This window comes from Macaca mulatta, chromosome 14 (assembly GCF_049350105.2).
Source record: "Macaca mulatta isolate MMU2019108-1 chromosome 14, T2T-MMU8v2.0, whole genome shotgun sequence".
NCBI classification, from domain to species: domain Eukaryota; kingdom Metazoa; phylum Chordata; class Mammalia; order Primates; family Cercopithecidae; genus Macaca; species Macaca mulatta.
The window spans coordinates 71,236,924-71,255,014 of NC_133419.1; the positions used below are offsets into that span (position 1 = coordinate 71,236,924).

Consider the following 18,091-nt stretch of genomic DNA (forward strand, 5'->3'; position numbering starts at 1 on the left):
GGAGATGCCATTTAGCAATTTGATACAGTATTTTGTCTTTTAAAATCTCCTTCAGAGTGACTGCTAGTGATTATGAGGTTCCTTTTAAGGGTAATGAAAATGTTCTAAAATTGAATTGTGATGATGTTTTTTGCACAGTTCTGTGACTTTACTAAAAACAATTGAATCATACACTATAAATGGGTGAATTTTATAGTATGTGAATTATATATCAATAAAGCTGTTAAATAAAAAAGCTTTTGAGTAAATGACACATGAACAAAAAGTTACCTCAGCCCATAAAGCACATAGCCACCATAAGTAATTGCATAATGAAACGGATATAAAAGGACTATATGAGGCAAAAGAAGTCTTCTGGGAATCTCCACACCCTGAAGACACAGTGAGTTAGTAGCACCACCACCAGGAACTGGCCTCTCAGCTCTGTGCCTGTCTCCAATCAGGCTGGAATAAGTCTCCTCATATTTGAAAGCTTGGCCCTCCCCTGGAATCTAAAGCCTCTCAGCCTTCTGAGTCAGCCTGAAAGGAACAGGCCGGACTGCTGTATGGGCTCTGTAAGTAAAACTGTTTTGTTCAAGGAAAATGCTTGACTCTAGATGAATTGGACTTTCTCACCCACAGGGAATAATTTCTTCACAATGTGCAGAATTAGATTAGATGTTGGGATGGTGGGCTGAGGAGGATGGTAGAATTTGCAGAATTATTTATTCTCAGGAAATAGGTAGAGAATGGGTATTTTGTTCTGCCTGATACAGGTTGGATAACTTGTTTTTCGTCAAATGATTTAATTAGTGTGCTAATATATTTATCACAGTCAGTGAATCTCATTTCTATGCCCAATAGCTATTACTAAAAATGAAAAATTACCAATTTCGAGCACGTTGCATGCCAGCTACTGGTATTAGACACAGTGCATATCCTGTCTTATAGATGAAGAAACTGGATCACAGAAAGTTTGTATTATTTGTAGATTTCAGAAAAACAATTGTTTTTGAGAGCATGAGCTTTGGAATTAAAAACACGTGGGTTAAAAATTCAGCTCTGACTTTCACTAGTTGTGTGTGATTTCAAATATGTTTCAGAACTTCTGATACTCAGTGTCTTTACCAGAAAAATTAATTTAAAGTGAATCTAATAATACTTGTCACATGACGATATACTAAGAATTAAAATAATGCTTATAAAGCACTAAGGACAATAATGTTCACAAAACAAGTGTCCAGTAAATGGTTGCTATTTTTATGAGTAATATTTTTATTAATGGTGTAGATGGTCTCAAAACTGGTTAGTGTTTGAGCTAGAATCTGAACTCAGGTCAGTTACACACGATAGCCATACCATTGCCAATAGCATGGAGAATACTGATGACACTATACGGTCTAGTTCAGCAGATTAAGAGAGCCACAAGCTATAGCTTATAATAGTGCAGTGAAAGAAGAGTATCATCATAATCTGAGTAGGCAGGAAAATTAGTTGAGAGAATATACCTTATTTCGCAAGAGAGAAAATGAAGGTATGTATGAATTGCAGAGGATGGGTCGGAAAGATTTGAGAGTGAAGGCAGCACAAAAGAGAAGCTTGGGGGAAATTTAGTGCCTCCTTCTAAGAATATTCATTAGTCCCCCTCTAGTCTTGGATATAAACACTTAAGATTTTTTCAATGTAAGAAAAACACAATGAAATAATAGCTTCAAATACCCACTACTAACAATTGCTTGGCCTTCTTATATAGACCTCCCGAGGTTCTCATTTTTTGCATTTCAGGAGTAGAATCAATTAAAAACTAATCTTTATATGTAAGGGATGAGAGAGAGAAAGACGAAGGTGTGTGTGTGCACACATGTGTGTGCATATGGTGGGTAGTAATTTTAATTCAGTGATTTGCTAGAGTTCGATGCCATTTGCTGATAAATGAAGCAGGAGGAAGAGCCAAGTTTGGAAGGGAGGAGAGAATGAGTTCTATTTGTCTCATACAGAGGTTGAAGTAACTGAGTGATGATGGGTGAAGATGTCCCTCAGGGGTTGCCATAGTATTTTATTTACCTTTTATTCACCACGTGAAGCATGGAGCTTTGTTCTCCAAAGTGCTATCAATTATGTTTCTAAATTACAGGTTTGATTGCTTCACTGTATTTTCACATTTCATTACTACCTTTACACTTAAAACCAGAAACTTTGCCACAGCATTAAAGATTCTGCTAACTTTTAAAACATAGAACTCTGGAGATGCCATAATTAGATTGCAGATTTATGAGTCTTCTGGATATAAGTGCTATTTAAAGCCATGAGAATAACCAAGATATCTCAAGGAGAGCATATGAAAAGCAAGGAAAGAAGAGATACTTCTTGGGAGAAAAGCAGACTCCTCTAGACTCCCACAATTTATAAGGTAGAGAACAAAACCATTGTTTGACAAACAGAAAAAAAGAAAAAAAAACACCTCACAGAATAACCATCATTGAAGCTAATGAAGGAGAAAGTTTCAAGGAGGAGGAGGTAAACATTGCCGAAAGTTGAGATGAGGGAGAGAGAAACAAATCTGAGATTAAACTTTTGGACTTGGCATGTAGAAAATCACGGGTGACATCATTTGGAGGATTTTCAGAGTCATTAGGGAAAGAATTCAGATTGTTACTGAAGGTGAAGGAATAATAAACAAAAGCAGATTGTTCTCCAAAGGAATTTTTATCCTTATAAAAGATACAGCAGGAAATTGAGAAAGAAACAGGGTTTATGTCTTGTATCCCTCACTATCACTATCAAAGCACAAGGCTAATTATGAAAACTATTCAATATATCCTGGTTGAAATGAATGGTTTGGAAATATCTATATAAAACTGTGGGAAGCTTTTATTGTTGAGTTAGAGTAAAACTTGAGTATTGCAGACTGCAAAAAAGCAACCAATGGTACTAAACAAGATACTAAAGAGGGAAAGGAATTTTGTTGGCATTAAATGAGAAGAGATGGAAAATGATTTATTTATTAAAAGCAAAGCTCCTTGCTTCCAGTGGTCAATAAAAGGTGAATAAAATGTTTAGAAATGTCTGGCTCTTGATGCTCTGCAAAAATTTAAGTTCATTACACTTTCCACGAAATTCAGGATTTTCATGATTTGACCTCTGCTGCTTCCTCTAGCTTCATTTCCCACAGCACCTAGCCTCACATTTAAGACTTCGATACACCCCTTCTCTTGTAGTTATCCAACGAACTGCCTTATGTTATTCTTTCATTCATGTCTCTCCTCATGTTATCAATGGCACTGCAAAAGCACACTTCTCCTGTTTTTCATCTTTATAAACTCACATCTACCCATCAAAACTTCACACAGTTATAAGTCGTACAGTCTGTTAAAATTCTTGGAACTGGCTCTTCTTGACACAAACAGACACATTCATGTATGCACACACTCCAAATCTGCCACTCCACGCTATTATCTCTTCTGTCTTATCTGTTAGATACAACCTGTCCTTATACACTCTACAACTAGTAGCATTTATCTGCTTGTCTGTTTGTCTCTGACACTGCTGATATACACTGTCTGGCATGTAGTGGATATTTAAAATTAGTCATTTTTTATTTTCAGTAAGAGTCCCTAGACTCTTGACACAGCAAACTCGGCTCCCTGTATATGTATACATATAGTTCAGTTCAGTTTGAACTGAACCAAGTGTTCATGGTTGATAGTCAGGAGCTAAAGTGGAGTTATTGGCTGTGAAAAAGAATAAGGTACCCTCTTGTCTCTGAGCCCAGAGTGAATGTAGGAAGGGTGCAAGAAGATATGGTTGTAGAGTGATGGAAAGGAGAAATCATTTCTTTTTTGCTGGGCCCAACACAGATCAGGTCAAACTATATACACTATGGTTTTCTTTTGTTTTGTTTATGATCTCTCAGCAAGAAGGAGGAAAAAACTGCCAAGAAGAATGAAAATAGGCAATGAATAAATTGTTGAAATGAAGTAATGGGAACCGTGAAGAAGTTAGGATGAAAGAGAAATTATTCAAATAGCAATTTAATTTTTTAAAGTGGTTACATAAAATTTCCTACAACACAATGACAAAAATTACAACTCAGACATTGCATGGGAATTAAAAATCATGAAAGCCTGAATTAATTGACATAAATGGAGCCCCTCTGTACTTTCATAACCATTTGTATTATTCATCAATGTATATGAGATATTGAAGTTACCAAACAACGGTTCTGCTCTCTCTCTCTCTCACTGGATTATAAACTCTCTAAGAGGGGTTTTATTTGTGTTGTCCTTTAGCCTCTAACATAGCACTATGTAAGATCCAGATACTCAGTTAATGTCCCTGAGAGAGTAAAACAAGATCAAGAGAAGAAGTGTTACAAGTGCATTACTGCTCAACACTTCTACACAGGCCATTCTGAAAGCCTGGGAATTCTTCATCTCAACTTATATAAAACGCAGAAATCTTTCAAGCACTGGTTTTTCTAGAAAGCCTTCTCCAAATTCGACAAACCTACTGAATGTTCTCTTTCTGTTAATTCCGTTTTAGTGTGTTTTGGTTTATAAAAATTATTTTATCGTATTTCTAGTTGACAAATAATATGGTATATATTTGTGGGGTAAAATGTGACGTTGTAATACACGTATGCATTGAGGAATGATCAAATCAGGCTAATTATCATATCCATCACCTCAAATATTTATCATTTCTTTGTGGTGAGAACATTTAAAATTCTCTCTTTTTGTTTTCTTGGAAATATACTATACATTAACTATAATTCTTATTTCTCTAAGAGGTTTGATCATACATTTTAGATATTTTCATCACTCTCCTGATGACACGCTATTCCAGAACCTAAAGCTATAGTTTCATTATTTGGCCAAATCATGTAACCTAAAATTTCTTATTGTTTCTCTAGTTTTCTGTTAATTTTAGTTAAATCCCTACCCTTTTTTTCACTAAGACTTCTTTCAGTGATCCTTGAAGTGGCACTTCATCAGGGTGAATGTGTGAGTCTGGATACGTTGAGGTTCCTCTCCATCCTCTCTTTTATCAACACTTACTGTCAGCCACCCAGCACCCTTTCTTTTCCCCTGAAGAATAGTTACCCTGCAACTAGCTATCTCTCATTGATTGAGCCCTCTGCAGCCAAAGCCCTAATCTCTGATTTTCCCTTGACCCCCATCTTCAACTCACCCATACCCATCTACCTTTCTGCAATTCCGTACTCAATGAAAAAAGAAATGTGATGTTTGCAATAAAGTTATACTTTTCCCTCCCGAAACAAAACAGTAACATTCCATTAATTATCTCCTAAGAAGTATGTCTTAACAAAATAGAGAGATTCCGTTCTGGAGAAGTAGTCTTCAAGCGGACTGAAGAGAGAACTGTGTTGGAAGGTGGCAGCACACTCTATCAGGTGGGGGCTGCCTCCTGTCTTCCTAAGCCTGGTGGGAGATCTGTATTCTAATTCACCATCTCTTCCAAATGTGACGCCAGGTATCTCATTGTAAGGGCTTATTTAATAGTTAGATGCTGAAGCCATTTATTTGTCACTTCCTATGTGTGACTTTGTATTATAATGATCCCTTTCTTCATATTTTCTGGCTTCCCAAATTGTCTGTAAGCTTCTCTGCTTTCCACACTTACGATCAATGTAATATTGCTGTTCCACAGCCCCAGTGAATTTTTCTCTGGCGACAACCATAGAGGAAAAATAACGCACTACCTCTTTAGCACAATTTCAACATGCCAGAAAGAATGAAATATGATTGGCAAATTTGGGGTAAAGTGTTTATTATTAGTTCGGTTATCTATGGCTAGAATGATCAGAGGACTGGTCACATGATATAAACACAGCTGCCAGCAAAGTGCCCTAGAGAAGAAAGATTGTACACTGAGGCAAATTCAAAGACAAAGCAAAGTATCCACTACAGCAGTTGAAATCTGACATTTTTTAATCAATTTAAATGAGTCATTCATAGTTTCATATTATATAAATACTCATGTCAGTTTTCTGTACAATAAAATTATTTTAATTCGATCAATACACAAACGAACGTAGCTTTTTTTTTTGTTTTAAGCTCTCACCTTGTTCTGTACTTTTAATTCAGCATGTCAGCTTTGCAGACTATCACCTCCACTTCCATCATTTTCCTGCTCACTGGTGTTCCTGGGCTGGAAGCCTTCCACACCTGGATCTCCATTCCCTTCTGCTTCCTCTATGTAACTGCTCTTTTGGGAAACAGCCTGATCCTCTTCGCTATCATCACTCAGCCCAGCCTCCATGAACCCATGTACTATTTCCTCTCCATGCTGTCTACCACTGGCCTTGGCCTATCCATATCCACTCTGGTCACCATGCTGGGTATATTCTGGTTCAATGTGAGGGAAATCAGCTTTAATGCCTGCCTGTCCCAGGCAGGCATTTATTAAATTCTTCACTGTGATGGAATCCTCGGTGCTGTTGTACATGGCTTTTGATCGTTTTATGGCCATCTCTAATCCCCTTAGGTATGCCATAATTTTAACTGACTCCAGAATAGCTCAAATTGGAGTGGCAAGTGTCATCAGGGGGATCCTAATGCTGACACCAATGGTAGCACTTCTTATAAGACTTTCCTACTGCTACAGCCACGTACTCCACCACTCCTACTGCTGCCACCCTGACGTGATGAAGCTCTCATGCACAGACACCAGAATCAACAGTGCAGTTAGGTTGACTGCCATGTTCCCTACTGTTGGTGTAGACTCAGTTCTCCTCCTCCTTTCTTATGTATTGATCATTAGGACTGTCCTTAGCGTTGCTTCCCCAGAAGAGAGGAAGAAAATCTTCAGCATATGTGTCTCCCACATTGTGGCTGTTGCTATAGATTACATTCCATTGATCAGCCTGTCCTTTGTTCACAGATTTGGGAAACAAGCCCCAGCCTATGTACATACTATGATTGCTAACACCTACCTGCTGATTCCCCCTGTAACGAACCCCATCATCTACAGTGTGAAAACCAAACAGATATGTAGAGCTGTGATAAAAATTCTCCATTCCAAAGAAACATAAAATTGTAGAATTCCAGCACTAGATGGACCCCTCAAGATGGTATACTTCAGGTCATGTTACCAATTAAAAACAAAAACAACCAAAGAACTGGTGCCCATTGAAGCTAAGCATATAATCATTTAAAGTTAAAGCTGGAATACATCTAGAACATCAGCTAGTTTGACTACTTTATTTCCCAGATGAGGAGGTGAAGACATGGAACGGAAGAGATGAACAGCCTAAAATTAGCCTTACATCTAAAAATTCTCCTTCTCACACCACTGTTGGGTCCAAACTGTTGTTGCCTTCTGTCCCTGCCGACAGCCTTTCTATTATTATCTCATCTACTTCATAGCAGTTAGAATGACACATTATAGAAAAGTCACTCCTGTGTGAGAAATAGGTAGTATTTTCCAACTGTTCTAGTAATTTCGATTGCCATTTATTATTTGCTCTGACAAGTCATGGTTCTAAGTGTTTTTTATGTGTATTAACACATTTTATATCTAAAACAATGTTATAAGATAATCACTTTTATTATCAATAAGAAAATTGAGGCATGAAATGTTAAGTAGCTTGCTTAAACAGCTAGTAACTGGTGTTGCTGATGGCAGAGCACATCCATGCAGACTGACTCCAGAGCCCCCCACACTCTTAACATTAATGCTATATTGCTACCTATAATATAATATATATGTATATAATTTATATATAATTTATATTTCTAAAAATTATATGAATATATATAAACTTATATTTATAAATTATATGCTTATATATAAATTATATTTATATTTATAAATCTAAATATAGAGAGAAGTTCAGGTAATTTTTACTAGGAAACATAAAGAAGTAAAACAATTAATTTTTTAAAACCACCACTCTAATCTCTAGAAATTTTCAGTCAAATTAGGGAGAAAAAGCCCAAATCAAATCTTCAAACCTTACAAATATATTTCTACTTGATGATCTTTCCTGACTCAAGCATATTTCAGTATTTCTCTCAGCCCTCCATCAACAATCTGCCCCAACAGAAATGGAAAGTGACTACAAATGAATTATGGTCGTTTACTTATGCATTTTTAAATTTGTGTCATAATAGTCATGTAATGGCTTAATCCAGAAAGAGAATTAGTTCCACCCTGGGTATGTCCATTAATTCTCAAAATTTTTAAAGCATGTATTTCAATGCCACACTAATATCACTAATTTAAGATGGGCTTTATAGATCCAGAAATGAAGTAGAAGTAATCATTCATATCTACAGGCTTCCCCCCTCACTTTATGCAGATCTCTGCCAACTGCACCTTATTACAGGGCCTTTGATGTTATAATAATAATAATAGTAATACCTTTCCCTCAATTTCTTCCTATATTCACTCTCATCCTTACCTGCCTTATTTTTAATTTTTAGCATTTTTATTCCCCAACGTATTACATATAGGCTGTTTCTTTTCTGGTTTCCTCATCATTCCCTATAGGGAATTTATTAAATGACTATAGTACTTATAGTACTGTAAGAATTATGTCAAATCCTCAGCCTGTTTGATAACAACATTTCAGTTTCAATTATTGTTAGTCTTCATCTTTATATGTTGGCATGTCCTGAGACTTTGTTCTCAGACCTTTATGCTTTGTCATAATCCCTTCCTTGGTCATCCCATTCAGTATTATGTCTTTAAGTACCATCTCTATGCTGACAAAATCCAAATTAATATTTGTAGTTCAGACTCATCCCACTGCCTATGTATCAGTATCATTACTTGAATGTCTCATAATCATCTTAGAATCAACATCTAATATACACTAATATTCCCATCAAGGAAAAAGCATGCTCACCCACAGTCTTCCCTAACTCAGTAACTCTACCTTCCAGTTTGTTGAGACAAAGCACTTGTAGTTATCCCTGATGCCTTTCTATCACTCCTATGCTACATCTGCATGTTCTGGCGACCCTTTCTTCTAGATATCTCAGATATTGATGTCTAAAATCAAGTCACTTTATACCACTTCTACTGCTACCACTGTGATACAAGCCATCATCTTGGACCTAAATTATTATAACAGCCTTCTGGTGGGTCTTCCTTCATCCACATTTGCTTTACAGTCTATTTTCTCCCATAGTGAAGTTAGACTGATTAAACTAATCAGTTTAATACACAAGGTAGATCAAGTTCAATATACCCCAATGACATCCTGTCTTACCTAGGAAAAATTCACAGTCACTGTAAAAGCATATAAAGATCTATATGATCTATATTCCCTCCATCAGCCCAATATTATCTTCTACTGTTCTGCCAGTGATTCACTCTATGTCGCCCACACTAGCTTCCAAATATTTTCTTAAACTCATCAAGCATGCTTCAACATCAGTTTACACATGCTATTCTCACTACCTAGAATGTTCGTCCTCCAGAGACCCACATGACTTACACTTCACTTTATATAGATCTCTGCTCAAGTGCACCCTATTACAGGGCCCTTGATGTTATAATAACAACAACAACACCTCTCCCTCAATTCCTGCCTGTATTCACTCTCATCTTTATCTGCCTTACTTTTAATTTTTAGCATTTTTATACCCCAGTATATTACATAAATGTTATTTATTTTCTGGTTTCATTACCACAACATAATGTTTTTGAGAATAAAGAATTGGTCCATTTATGCTATCTCCCAGCCCTAAAATAGGGCCTGCCACATAGTAAAAATAGTAGAATGTCTAATGATCTGGCTCTGTTTACCTCTTAAGCTTCATTGCTTCCCCTCTGTACAATGCCCCAGAGACAACAAACAACCTGCATGTCCTAAGTCCCAGTAAAGAATGTCCTGTCCCTTTTAAGCCTACCTCCACCTAGAGCATTCTCACTCTGTTCCTTCTCCTGACTTAGAATAGAAGGGGCTCTCCTTCAGGGACTTTTCCTGACCTCTCTAGTCTGTCTGGTGCCCTTTCCAGGTGCTCCTGCAGCACCTTGTTCTTCTCTCTCAAGATAACTCCTTCCAAACTCTCTTGTCACCATTCTCCCCACAACAAACTCTGAGCTCACTTCTTGGGGTCAGGGACTGGGTCTATTCACTGTTGTTTCCACATTTCTATCTATAGTGTCTGCTCCATTGTAACTTTTACTCTTCATTGAATTAATGAATTAATAGTGTCTTTGATGCGTAAGGATTTTGATGGCATACAAGAAGATAACAAAGTTCTCCTATACCAGAAAGTTCTTCGTATCTACAAATATATTTTTGTGAAATTTCACATTTTAGAGAATACTGTGCCAAGTACTGCTATTTGGTATAAAAAGTTCGCTCTTTTTCATATGATCTAGTATACCCTGATCCTAATCTTGTGAAGCCTTATTCCCACTTTCCAACATAAAACTTGCTTTGTCTAGTGAATGAATGTAGGTAATAGTAAAACTTAGGAGGCCACTTTAAAGAGGTGATTTATATTTTGAATAAACTGCCAGTTTATTTCTACATATTTCTTTCCCCTTCTATTCCCTAATATGTACCCCCACAGATCATCTTTACATATCTGTAACTCACAATGAAGCAAAAACAAAAATCCAGAGAAGCTACAGGCAGATCTGAAGTGGAAAGATGGAAAAGCTCAGATGATACAGGCCTACAGACTAGGGTTATGTTTATTTGTTTCCATACACTACTATTACAGAAGATAGCAAATAGAGCTGAAGGAAAAGGATGGAGATACTCAGAGTCCTAAAAATAGAAAGGAGAAAAAGGAACATCAACCTCAAGGACAACTGAGATGTTCGCACAACTTCTGCAGATTCTCTTCCCCCACCTCACCTCACAAATGCTAACCTGTGGATAGTCCTCCTGTCCAACAATCCTGGCAGCTTATAAGCTTCCATCTATAGGAAATTGATAATGTAGATACCGAGACTGGGTGGGTTGCAGAACAAATGTCATGCTCTGACCAAGATGCATAAGCTCACAATGAGTTGGGGACTTTCTAAAAGCCAGAGCACTAGTAGTCACATGGCCACTGTTGTAGCTACTTGAACATGGTAGTGGTAGTGAAGATGAAAATAAGAGGAAACATGCAAAAGATTTTTAGAAGGAAAAATAGACAAGATCGGTTGAATAACTGAATGTGAAGGATGAGGAAATGCTATGTATCTTAAGTTTTGTCTCACATAACTAAATTCATAAGCACATCCACTTCATCCTCCTAAAATTCACCCTCCCAACAGCTTCTGGAATAGCAATCTGAAACACATGTCTATTTGTGATGTCCCTGCTTAAAACCATTTATTCACCTCCCAATTCCTACAGGATGAAGTCCTTGAGTTCACAGCCTATCATCAGTTCACATCCATTGACCTCTTCAATTTCTCTTTCCTTTTTGGTTGATTCTATGCTTCAGCCAAGCTACAATTGTTCATAATTCCTCTATAGAAAATTCTGTTTCTTTCATGATTTTCTGTCTGCTGAAATACGCTCTTTTTGGACCCACTCAATGACTAAATAAATACCCCTCTCAAGTTCCCATAAAAATCTGTGGCATTCACTGCTCTTTCATATTATTTCAGGTTTCTTTGGGTAGGTGTCTGTGAATACTTTGACGGCAAGGACTTTGTCTTATTCACCTCTGTCACCCTAAACTCAGCACAGTACCTGCACAAAACCAGCATTGAGAATGTGCTTATTACACAATGAATGAATTAATTAACTCCATTGCCAGATATAGGTGACCAATAAATACTTAATGGCTGATTGATAAGAAAGTAATTCTGTTTCTGTGTTCAAAGATTACGGTGATGATGACAAGGTAAGACTCATGTGTGAGGCATACTTAGAAAGGATGGCAGATAGAACAGGTTAGTGTTAAATATTAATAAAGTATGAAGGTAACTCTGCTGGGTATGACGTAGGGGACACGTCACTGGAAGAGAGCCATCAAGCATCCTGAGGTACTGAGGATACCTCAATATCCTGGAGAAGGTGGTTGGGGTGGTTTTCTTTTATCTATTTTGCTTATAACTTTGTAATCCTTTGACAAACATTTGTTTAATGTGAATAAACAAAGAGTCAGAATACCTGGTTCTCCAACCAATATTATCACTAATTAACTATACGACCTAGGACAAAAAGCTGTCATCTCATCTAGGCTTTATCTATAATCCAGGAGCAATGAAGAGTGGCTTTGATACATTAAGGGCTGTTTTGTCAACCAGAAGAAAGGCTAGGGAAAGATATGGAGAATTGCATGTCCCTATTTTGAATTATGGAACTAAACTTTTGTAGTTTTAGAGAGGATGCAAACTCCTAAAGCCTAAGGACCATGCCTAGTCACACATGTTGTCTGTTGTGTCTAGCAGAGTGGCACATGAAGAAACACGCTCATCCTGTGGCTGACTCTGTGTGCTTAGGTTAGCTTGGAGGAGTGGGAGCAGATTGTCGAAAGCCCTGTATATGTGAGTGTGGGAGTGATTGCAGAGGCAGTGGGTGCATTGAGGTTGTTCTCCCTGGACAGGAATAGTGGGAAGCCCGTGGGAATGGCACACAAGTGGACATGGAGATATTTTTCCTCTGTCTGCCAAGTCCCTGGGGCCTCAGTTCATACTCCACAGCCTGTTCCCATGGGCTTTCTGAGGGGCATTATAAAAAAGGCCTGAACCAGAAAGCAAAACCAGTTCCAGTTGCTCTTTCTAAGTAGGACTGTACCATTCTCAGGTAAGTGCACCCTCACCTGGGGTCAGGCAGCCTTAGCTCCTGCCATCCTAAGGGACCTTGAAGACCCCACATACTGGTTCAAGTCAGGGCAGGGAGAAGTCCTTGCATCCCATCCACAACTTTATGGACTGGGAAGAGATATCCCAGAGTCTTAGCAACAATCAGGAAAGGCAAGTGAGAATGAATGCAACAGCCACATTCGACCCAAAGAGAAGCTGAAATTGGGTTTAGCAGGGAGTTTACTTTAGGCAGGATGCCAGGCAACATGGGAGGGTGACGTGAGGTCTTTCAGGATAGGTATTTTGGGAGATGAGATGATGGCCCAAAGTCTTATACTCTAGTGAGCATGTGCAGGTACCAGCAAGGCAGAAAATATGCTCTGCAGAGAGAGGGTTTAAGAAAGTAACCAGCTCTGGGGCCAATAAAGAATCTTGTTATCTATCAGCACTGCATGTGGTAGCATAGCAAAAGGCATTAAGAAAGAAAATATACATCACTGTGCTCCTCTTGGTCTCCCTCCATGCCTGCTCTTTTCTTCACCCTGGGTCCCATTTCGCTGGAACACAGTGGTCTAGTGATCTGGCCTCTCTTCAGGGAAGGTTCCTTAGTTCTGTCCCACACATTACAGCATGATTTGTTTATATTTCTGTATCCCCTTCCCCAAGCTATGATGGATACAGAAATGGATGGATGGATGCAAGATGCAAACTACCTTGTATCTCACTAAAGGATGCAATCATCTGCCTTTGAAAAGGGCTTTTCATGTTCTGATAGCAACTGGGAGCCAAATATGGTATTTAATATTTGTCAAGGAGCTTAGCTATTTTGTCTGCACAAGTTCTGAAGGTGGAGAAGAGAAAATAGAGGCAGAAGTATGGGTTTGTAGCCTTTGAACCCCGAATCTGTCCTTCCTTGCTTATCCAAAATGTGGAGAATCCAGTTCTAATCTCTTTTTATTAATGTTATCATATTGTAATTTAAGATCACTGGTATCTAACCCCTCTACATTAAGACCAAATTGAAGGGCATCTCCCAGCTGCAGGAAGAACTCAGATGATGAGTGAAAAATTCTGGGGTTAGGGGAGGGCAATATAAGCAGGCTAACCTGTTTCAATGAAACAGATAATCAATGAAGACACCTGCATCATTTGTTTCCAAAAGTTAGGCCTTGCAGCCAAGGCTTTGGCGTTCTAGAGAAAATTAGCTCTAAAGACCAAGGCACCTAGGCAACCTAGCAGAGAAGAAGTTTCGTGAAGTCAGAACCCAGGTGTTTGGGTGAGGGTAGGGAGTTGGGGCAAAGAAACACTGGGCTTCTAAAAAAGAAATGTCTCCCCTGAGATGAATGACTTGTTGGCACAAGTTTCAGGAAAGACAAAGCTCTAAAAATATCATTGTAAAATTAATAATACTTCTCCAAAGTAAGGACTCAACTCAAACTATCCTTGGATGCAATTAAAGTGGCCTTGGAAGAAGCTTTCAGATGTGGAGGTACTCACCGGTGTCCTGACAGCACCTTCATCTCTGAAGAAGTCATCAGAGGGAGCCACTACCTTTGATTTTATGACCACAGATGAGTTTCCTTTAATCTGAAAGAGATTGGCTTTTGGCATTTTTTTTTCTTAGGTTTTGTTTATTTATGTTCTTTTAAGCTTTAAAAAAATGTGATTGCTGTGCTTCTTATTCCTCTGGCTGACTTCAGAATTGAGGACCGGGAATCCTGAAAATTTGCAAAGTTATCTCCTATCCTCACTGCCTTGGAACACCCATTATTCCACTCTCTGTCTAATTTCTACTCATGTTTCAAGTCTAAACAGGAAGATTCTTCTGTGATCATGCCTCTCTCTTTCGCATGAATTAAATGCATACATTATGCTAGTAATGCTTCTGGAATGAAGGAATAATCGAAAGAAAGAAAGTGGGGGGAGGGAAGCAGGGAAAGTAAAATAAGAAAGGCAGCCTTATCTGGAAGGAGCTCCCAAAAGTGTATCTCTTAACACATATCAGAAAAAAAGGGTCACAAAATATCCAGACAATGAAGGTATGGATCAGTAGGAAGAATCTGAGGGAATTTGGAAAGGCTACATTTTGGAAAAAGCATTGCTCTCCCAGGGTTCCCTTTTAAAAATTTAAATAAACCTTGAGAGTAGTGATGCATAAATGAATTTGAGCTGTCACAGTTCCCCCTTTGGAAGAGGGCCTCAGAGTTTATAAAAGACCCTAAGTGGGGGTGGGAGGAGACAAAAGGGGTGGGATGTCAGTTTCAAGTTTCCAGGGCATTCTCTGATTGTGCTCTATGTCCCTGCAGACTGCCAGTGTGACCTCACCCTCTCCAGTCACCCCTCCTCAGTTCCAGCTATGAGTTCCTGCAACTTCACACATGCCACCTTTGTGCTTATTGGTATCCCAGGACTAGAGAAAGCCCACTTCTGGGTTGGCTTCCCCCTCCTTTCCATGTATGTAGTGGCAGTGTTTGGAAACTGCATCGTGGTCTTCATCGTAAGGACGGAACGCAACCTGCACTCTCCGATGTACCTCTTTCTCTGCATGCTGGCAGCCATTGACCTGGCCTTATCCACATCCACCATGCCTAAGATCCTTGCACTTTTCTGGTTTGATTCCCGAGAGATTAGCTTTGAGGCCTGCCTTACCCAGATGTTCTTTATTCATGCCCTCTCGGCCATTGAATCCACCATCCTGCTGGCCATGGCCTTTGACCGTTATGTGGCCATCTGCCACCCACTGCGCCATGCTGCTGTGCTCAACAATACAGTAACAGCCCAGATTGGCATCGTGGCTGTGGTCCGCGGGTCCCTCTTTTTTTTCCCACTGCCTCTGCTGATCAAGCGACTGGCCTTCTGCCACTCCAATGTACTCTCACACTCCTATTGTGTCCACCAGGATGTGATGAAGTTGGCCTATGCAGACACTTTGCCCAATGTGGTATATGGTCTTACTGCCATTCTGCTGGTCATGGGAGTGGATGTAATGTTCATCTCCTTGTCTTATTTTCTGATAATACGAACGGTGCTGCAACTGCCTTCCAAGTCAGAGCGGGCCAAGGCCTTTGGAACCTGTGTGTCACATATTGGTGTGGTACTTGCCTTCTATGTGCCACTTATTGGCCTCTCAGTGGTACACCGCTTTGGAAACAGCCTTCATCCCATTGTGCGTGTTGTCATGGGTGACATCTACCTGCTGCTGCCTCCTGTCATCAATCCCATCATCTATGGTGCCAAAACCAAACAGATCAGAACAAGGGTGCTGGCTATGTTCAAGATCAGCTGTGACAAGGACTTTCAGGCTGTGGGAGGCAAGTGACCCTTAACACTACACTTCTCCTTATCTTTATTGGCTTGATAAACATAATTATTTCCAACACTAGCTTATTTCCAGTTGCCCATAAGCACATCAGTGCTTTTCTCTGGCTGGAATAATAAACTAAAGTATGATCCATCTACTTAAAGGACTATATGTGGAATAATACATACTAATGAAGTATTATGTGAATTAAAGACTACAATAAAACCAAACATAAAGATACATGATTGAAGCCAAGTTGAAAAATAGCATATGTCTTGGAGGAAATGTGCTCAAATTGCTAATGATTTAGTGTTGTCCCTACTTTCTTTTTATTATTATTATTATCATTATTATTATTATGGAGGTATTGGTTAACTGTCATGTACAACTTTTTTTTTTTTTTAGATGGGGTCTTGCTCTGTCACCAGGCTGGAGTGAAGTGGCACGATCTCGGCTCACTGCAACCTCCGCATCCTGGGTTCAAGCAATTCTTCTGCCTCAGCCTCCTGAGTAGCTGGGACTACAGGCACGTGCCACCACACCTGGCTAATTTTTTGTATGTTTCAGTAGAGACGAGGTTTCACCATGTTGGCCAGGATGATCTCGATCTCCTGACCTCGTGATCCACCTGCCTCGGCCTCCCAAAGTGCTGGGATTACAGGTGTGAGCCACGGCGCCCGGCCCGTGTACAACTTTTTAAATAGGGAATATGATAGCTGGGCATGGTGGTATGCACCTGTAGCCCCCACTACCCGGAAGGCTGAGGTGGGAGAATCGCTCGAGTCCAGGAGTTTGAGGTTCAGTGACCCATGATCGCACCACTACACTCCAGCCTGGGCTGTTGCTCTGTTGAGCAAGACCCTGTCTCAAAGCATACAATGGAATAACATGTCAAATGAAATAGGGAAAACGAAGCTGATCATTTATGTAAGCCAGGGCTTGTCACAGTCTCTATTGTTATTATGCATTACCTGGGAATTTATATAAGCCGTTAATAATAATGCCAACCAACATATCACGTGTGCTCACAATGTTCTGGCACTATTGTAAGTGCTTTACAGGTTTCATGTGTTCTTCATAACTTGGTGGAGTAGGTACCATTTGTGTCTCTTTATTATAAGTGAGAGAAATGAAGTTTATATTATCAAGGGGACTAAAGTCACACAGCTTGTGGGCACTGCACCAAGATTTAAAATTAAATTCGACAGTTGAATACAGTTACTTAACTACCACGTTATATTGCTTCCTGGGTAACATCTGCCATTTATTTCCTCAGCTGTACAAATCCTCTGTTTTCTTTCTGTTACACGCTAACATCAATGGCTTTGAACGTGTGATGAGAGATAATCCTGCCCTAGTTGTGGGCAACACATGCAGAATACTCTTCCTGTTTTACAGCCACCTTTCATGGTCTTATTGCTTGCTTCTTTCCAGATTCAGGGAGAATGTTGTTGTCTATTTGTCTCTTACATCTCCTTGATCATGTCTTCATTTTTTAATGTGCTCTGTACCTGTCAAAAATTTTGAATGTACACCACATGCTATTGTCTGAACTTAAGTATAAGATAAAATAAAATTTTATTTTAAATTTTGCTGAGTGTTATGCCTATCGATTTTACATTTATAGAATCCTATAAATCAGAGTTGGAGATGTGAGAGATTCCCTAGTCTTCTTTCTCACCAGTGCAGGAATCCTGACTGGAATGGTTCACACAATAGTAAGGATGCTGAATGCATCTTATTTCAATGTAGGGTATTCCCACTGTACTGTTGAGCAGATCCAGTGAGCAGCTGAGATCTGAATACAATCATTGGGCCTATATGTTCCCTCCGTAGCTTCACTAAACAAGTCTTGGGTGCAGGACTTGGGTAGATAAACCATGAGGGAGACTCTATACTGTAGCTCTCTCTTAGGAGGAGGGAATCACAGATACTTGATGTGTAGTGATGACGGGCTCTGCCAGCATATAGATCTGTGAGCATTCAACTGTGCTTCACTGTTCAGAGGCAGTAAAGTGGCTTCCAAAGTCAGGCAGTTAATCAATGCACATAGGCCAAGGCTAAAGGGAGGAAACACAA

The 18,091-nt window shown here is 39.2% G+C and overlaps 2 protein-coding genes across 3 annotated transcripts; both read left to right on the forward strand.

Annotated features, from left to right (window-relative positions):
- Positions 1-350: 350 nt before the first annotated feature.
- OR51E2 (olfactory receptor, family 51, subfamily E, member 2) lies at positions 351-17,604 on the forward strand. 2 transcript variants are annotated; one of them, NM_001194559.1, is given in 3 exon segments: positions 351-554; positions 11,911-11,989; positions 15,018-16,169. In NM_001194559.1, coding segments are annotated over 3 exon segments (1,101 nt in total). In that variant the 5' UTR covers positions 351-545; the 3' UTR covers positions 16,031-16,169.
- LOC144334581 (olfactory receptor OR51C1-like) lies at positions 6,088-7,033 on the forward strand. Its single transcript, XM_077964893.1, is given in 2 exon segments — positions 6,088-6,393; positions 6,395-7,033. Coding segments are annotated over 2 exon segments (945 nt in total).
- Positions 17,605-18,091: the final 487 nt, after the last annotated feature.

Coding starts and splice junctions, on each gene's coding strand:
- OR51E2 (XM_077961089.1), top strand. CDS start 15,068: ATGAGTTCCTGCAACTTCACACATGCCACCTTTGTGCTTATTGGTATC.